This window comes from Anopheles cruzii, chromosome 2 (assembly GCF_943734635.1).
Source record: "Anopheles cruzii chromosome 2, idAnoCruzAS_RS32_06, whole genome shotgun sequence".
Lineage (NCBI taxonomy): Eukaryota > Metazoa > Arthropoda > Insecta > Diptera > Culicidae > Anopheles > Anopheles cruzii.
In genome coordinates, this window is record NC_069144.1 from 5,606,831 (window position 1) to 5,612,905 (window position 6,075).

The following is a 6,075-nucleotide window of genomic DNA, read 5'->3' on the forward strand; positions in this document are numbered from 1 at the left end:
ACGTGTCGGTGTCGGGTGCGGCGCGTCCCGGATCGGTTCCTGCTCACGTGCGATTCTGTCCGGTGCATCCAGTATTTTATCGAACAAAAAAGAAAACTAAATAACCAAATGGACAAACGGGCTTGTTAATCGCTAACCTCGCTAACTAAACTAAAGTGTAATGCCTTCGGGAGCGCGGAGCGGATCACGTACGTCCTGCGTCCTCCCGAGATACGTCCGGTCGATTCGGGTTCCTGCTCCGGCTGGAGCTAAAATTTACCGCTCGGATGTTTGGCCTGGTTCTTGATCGAGGTAATGCTGACGGACACTTTGTTGTTGCTGACCAGATGATGGTTGTTGTTGTTGTGTTGATGGTGGTTGTGGTGACCGTTGGTGGTGACTGGTGGTGGTGATGATGCGTGGTGGTTCTGCTGAAGCTGCGGAGACGCACCCCCGTTCGTGGTTGTTGGGCTTGCCGAGGCTGGTGGCGGCGGTGATCGTCCGCCGTTCGCGTCGTGGTAACCGAACTTGGACCCGGCCGCCGAGTTGAACACCGGAATCCGGGATGGGCTCGCTTTGGTGCTGGTGCTGCCTGGCTGCTGCTGGCCAGCGATCGAGCTGAGGTTGCTCATCGAGCCGCCCGCCTGCCCGTGACTGCCGCCACCGTGAGACAAGCTGATCGACGGGATGGAAGTGCGCCGGATGAGGACCGGAATTTCCGTCTTCGAGTTGGAGCGCTCAAAGTTCGACCGGATCTGGTCGACGCCGAGCGGGCGCGTCGGTGGTGTCCGCGGCACCGACGAGGGCGACTCGTACGTCGCGGTGGTGAATTTGATTTCCGCGTTGCGCGGTATGAAGCTATGCTCGCTGGACATGCGCCGCTCGACCGGTATCCGGGACGGTGGTGTGGTCGGTTTATTGTCCGGTTTGGGCGGTTTCTTCGTCACGATCGGTGGCTTCCCGGGTGGGGCGGCGTGGACGGCGGGGCCATCCGATTCCTGTTTGCCCGGCCCGGTCAGCCCATTCTGGTGCGGAGTGCATCGTTCCGCCGCGGTGGGCTGAGGTGGTGCTGCTGGCTCCGCTGCTAGGCCAGCCACCGGCTTGAGCGTGATCTCCGTGACGAATCCCCCTCCTGAGGAGCCGTTGGTCAGCGGGGCTCCTCCACTGCCTCGCCGATTCAGTGTGATGGAACTGCGCTGCGGTGGTAGCGGCGGCTCTGCTGCTGGCCTCCGTTCGCTTGCCTCCACAACCAGCATTACCGGTTCGACGGTGGCGGCGGCATAGGCGTTCGAGAAGTCCGGTGGTGGCATCGGTGCACCGAAGGGCGGCGGCGGTAATCCACCGTCGTCGACGAGCGGATCGTCGAAATCGTCCAGGGTCTGCAGACTAAAGTCAAGCTTCTCGTCGTCAATCATGATGATCGAGGATGGCTGCGAACCGGAACCACCGCCGTCCATCGCCGTCGAGATGGTGACAATGTTGTCGCTCAGCGAAAACTTCGGCATCATCATTCCGTTCATCGCCGTGAAGCCGTTAATGGCGGTCGACGATCGCTGCTGCTGATCGTCGTACTCCAGTGAGGAGATGTTGATGCTACTGACACCGTTCGTGTTGCTCGTGAACACCGGCGACGGTTGGCTGCTCTCGGTTGTTTGATCGGACATCGCCGGCTCCGGAGCGTTGATCAGCGTCAAGCTGATCGGTTCTCCGGCATCCACCGGGCGGTGGCCACCTTCGATGCGGATCTTGCTCACGGTGTGCTCGCCGGCGCTCCCATCGGCCGAGATGAACACGGACGGAGTGTTCTCTAGCTCTTCCTTCTGACCGAGCAGCTTCTTCAGCACGTCCGACTTGGGCCGCTCGAGACTGCCGAACGGATAGCGTGACACCTTAACGTCGTCCGGAATGTTGGTGTCGTACTGCTGGGCGCCAGTGATCTTCACCAGGTGGTTCGTTACCGATGCGGGCTGCCGTTCTTCTCGATCCGACTCCGGCGATTCCAGGTCTCGACCGTAGCCGGACCCGATGGTGGTCAGCGAAACGTGCTCTTCGGTGCTAGGCCGCGGCTCTTCGGCGGCACCCGAATCGACGGCCCTTTGCACGATCAGCGTCGTGGTGCCGCCACCGGACACGTCGATCTTTTTGGCTTCGGCCACGATGATCGCTTGAGTGCCGCCGACCAGTGGCGACCGCACACCGGCGGTGTAACCGTTCTCCTTCACCGTTACCACGTGTCCGCGATCGGAATCGTTTTCGTTTCCGGACACCAGCAGCTCGCCGTAGGTAATCGCATCCTCGAGATTGCCCCAGGCGGATGCACCCTTCAGACGGTTGCGCTGCAGCGAGTTCAGCCCGTCGGTGGCCATCTCTTTCGCGTCGACCATTGTGTTCGCTTCCTCGGACTGCGGATTCTCTGCACCATTCACAACCGTCACCGTGGTCGTCGCCGAGTCGCCCGTAATCTCCAAACTTTGAGCCCGCTCGAGCGTGTTGCTGGCACTGCCGGTGCCCGATTTCTGTGGTTCCAGCTTCGAGAGGTCACCCAAACTGGCCGTCCGTCGGTTGCTATCGTCTTGCGGTTCTTCCTCGCTCGCCTCGCCGCTGGCCGCCAGTGGCGTCGGACTGGGGGAACTCTGGTGCACGATGACGTCACTCGCGTTCAGCTCGATCTTGTTGCCACGGGCCACTGTCTGCCGTTGCTCCTGCTCCACGTCGGATTCTGTGTCGGAAAAGAATGAAATTAAGATACCTCTCAACGCTTTTTCTCTCCGTAGACTCACCATTATCGTGGTGCTGGCCGTTATGCAGTTCCTCCAGGCTGTTGGTCCTCATCATGAGCTCGCTTTCGGTCGAGGACGTCTTTTTGCGGTCACTTTTCGGCGTGGAGCTGTTGCTCGGTCCCCGGTTCGCTGGCGGGCCACCATCGAACTGCTCGATCTGGCTGATACTGTCCAGCGTACAGTTCAGGACCTCTTCGGCAAAGTTGTCGGAAAAGTTCATGCGCCCAATCGCGGCGGAATCGATCGTCGAACTGACGCTTCCGTTCAGCAGCATCCGACTGCTGGCACTGCCACCATCGGCCTCATGCGTACTGCTCAGGTTGGTGTCCATCGTCACGGTGCTCTCGTCCAGATCGTGCGCCTCGTTATACGGTGGCCGCGGTGCCTTCCCTTTACGCTTCGCGTCTGCCTCCGCACTGCTGCTGGTCATCGTAAATGGGGGGCCAGCGTGGGCCGATTTGCGATTGTCTCGCGCTGCGTTCGCGGCCTGCATCATGAAGCTCGGCACCTCCTGCGGAATGCCGGACGCATCCCGCCGGATGCCGCTTGAGGTGACGCTGTTCTGTCGCTGAAATTCGCCGATCGCTTCGCCGAGCTGATGGGTGGCAGTAGCTACACCGACCACATCCGGAACCGTCGCCATTTTCGGCTCCTTCGTGCGCTTCTTAACGACCGGTGGCGACGGAGAGCGACGGGTGCCGCCCTCCTGCTGCTGTTCGTCCGACTCCTTCCGCTCGAGGTTGGTGTTGTTCTCGTTGTCGGCCTGCACCTTCGTCGGACTCTTGCCAAACAGTTTATCGTTCACCGACGGCGGAAACACCCGGATGCCGAACTTGTGGCCCTTCTTGGCCGGCGCAGGCGCAACCGCGTCGTCGGCCGTCGTCGGTGAGGACGCCTTCCGTTCGACGTCGGCGTGCTTGGTTTGGAACTTTTCCTCGATCATCTCGCGCATTTGCTGCTTGAACGAGTGTTTCTTCGGTTCCCGCTCGTGCTCCTTGTGGACGGTCGGCAACGGTCCTTTGCTTCCGGGCGCGGCCTGCGTAGGGCTTCCGGCACGGTTGTTGTCCATCTTCAGCGGTGAGTCTTCGCTTGGGAACAGCTTTTTCCGTGAGTTGCGCTCAATCTGCAGAGAGAGAGAGACCGATTGATCGAATGAGTGATCCGTGGGCCCGATGTGTCCTGGGGGCTACCTACCGTGTTAAGGTCCGATTGGCTGCTGGAGCGGTACAGCGGGTGCGTGAGGCTCTGGTGGCCCGGTTTCGGGCTCTGCGTCTGAGGCAACACTGGCTTGGTGCCACCGACTAGCTCGAGCTGCACGTTGTATGGCGAGGCGTAGCTCAGGATCGTCATAGCGTCCTCCTGTACGATGTGCCGGAAGTCTATCGTGATGCTGGTTATTCTGTCACCTGCAGGAGAGAAAGGACCGTAAGTTGAGTCTCCGCTTGGAATACCGCTTTTGATTGACCCATCCTTTCAGCCCCCATCAGCAATGCCGCCGTCATCGCCACCATCATGCCTTCAAATAGGTATCTCCCGACGCATCACGATCACGGCCTTCTCACTGTGGGCGTCGTTGGCCAACGTCGTCGACAATGTAGTCCCGTCGGCGCACGCAATTGCCGGTCGTGGTGGACATCTAATCGCCGAAGGTGGTTTGGTCTCTCTCTGGGCTGCGAACAGCACGAGCGCACAGACTAGGGCTATTACGGTGCGGTCCGAGCTTACGTAAGGCTAGACATGATTAAATACTTGCGAAGTGGCGCGCGCCAGTGACACCAGAGAACGCTTTCGGTAAGCGCCGTCCACGACGTTACTGCACTCGGTGGCCGGTGGACGGAAATTGGGCAAACAGTGTGTTTATTCTACGCCAGTGTGTTGTGGCCAGCCGTGGTTTCTTGCTGCCTACTCTCGCGGTAAAAGTTAATGACCGCGCGCCCCTCATTTGACTCGGGTAGTAAATGGAAGTGCTTTGAAGCTGACAGATTTTGGTTCGGGATGCACTTAGTGTAACAACCTTTGCTAACTTTTGCAGCTTTAACTTTTACTGCTAAAGCGTTAAAGTGTTACAGAAAAAGTGAGCATCATTTAGAAATATTACTTTAAAGTAAAAGTACCAGGAGCGCACACGAACGAATCGGCTTCAGGCTAAGCTTCTGGTGTACTTTTAGGACACTCGATTGTTGCTCCGTAGCAAACGGCAAATACTCAACCCCCTAATATCGGAGGCTGGTTCACGATATGACCTTCACGGTATACAACCATCCGCCAGCAGGATCGAATTCTCTCAAGATCTTGGCTACCAGACACACACGGTTTTGCCAATAAGGCCATCGGGAAGGACCGTGGAATTCGTACCGCAGCGCGGCCCACAACATTAATTGATTGAATGACACCCCAGCAGCGTGCAGAGCAAGGTGCAGCTTATCCGCACCGGTACCCCAGTCGAGAGATTAGGCAATTATGCTACGGTTAGCGGTTCGTTGGTAGTGGTGCTACTTAGGCACGCAGGCAAATTTGGAACGCAGCTTAAAGGTTCTGTTTTCCCATTCCCTCTGTGGCGTTGCACCGGCAGAGACTGGGTCACGATGAGAGTTTGGAGCTAGTGAAACGAAACTATGCCGCGGCTAATGGAGCTGTAATTGAAACGAATTCCATGTTTGCATTAAAAGTGACCTGATCACGGCGATGATAACGACCGCCTGACGGGTGCCCTAAACATAGTGATTAAAACTGATAAGCCACCGCTCTAAAAGCAGCGGTATAAAACGTGGCCAAGAACCGGTTCCTGCTGTGCACAAATTACACCACCGGCTGGCAATAGTAACAAAATAACTTAGAGCGGCGATCGATGATAGTATTTGATCGAATGTTGATTTCAAGTAACTAAGAATTGGTTCTGCAAAACTAAATTTTAAAAAGTTCGACACGAAACGCACGTGCATGCCGCAGGTCAGGCGACCATCTTATCCATTACATAACGGCCACAGGCTCACCTTTCATAACCACGGGTTGACGGTGGCCAGATGACCACACGAGCCATGGGAGGTTCGTTCTGGAGGATAGATTACTGCCACGCCGTTTTTGCGTAGAACTTACGACCGCCACGCGGCATGACGTCAAGCGTGAGGGTCGCACCGTTCGCAGGTGCGAACCGAAACCGGGGCGGGTAAATATTGGACAACTCAACAATTCCAAATACATCACTCCGCCGGCCACGCCCGGGGCTGACACCCAGGGTGTGGGCGATTCACGGTTGCGTGCGTTGTCGAAAAAAAACAAAACAAAACAAAACACTAGAACGTGAGCCGCGACACGT

General features: G+C 57.5%; 1 protein-coding gene across 1 annotated transcript; it reads right to left on the reverse strand.

The window, feature by feature from the left end:
* Positions 1–74: 74 nt before the first annotated feature.
* Positions 75–5,871, reverse strand: LOC128276177 (uncharacterized). The gene is made up of 4 exons (XM_053014647.1): positions 5,856–5,871; positions 3,954–4,165; positions 2,760–3,882; positions 75–2,698 (listed from the first exon to the last, which is right to left on the reverse strand). The coding sequence occupies exons 1-4, from the start codon at positions 5,869–5,871 to the stop codon at positions 249–251; spliced, it is 3,801 nt and encodes a 1,266-aa protein (XP_052870607.1). The 3' UTR covers positions 75–248.
* Between the last annotated feature and the right edge of the window lie 204 nt (positions 5,872–6,075).

Coding starts and splice junctions, on each gene's coding strand:
- LOC128276177 (XM_053014647.1), bottom strand. Junction 3,883..3,953: donor GCCAATCGGACCTTAACACG/GTAGGTAGCCCC, acceptor CTCTCTCTGCAG/ATTGAGCGCAACTCACGGAA. Junction 2,699..2,759: donor CGGCCAGCACCACGATAATG/GTGAGTCTACGG, acceptor TTTCCGACACAG/AATCCGACGTGGAGCAGGAG.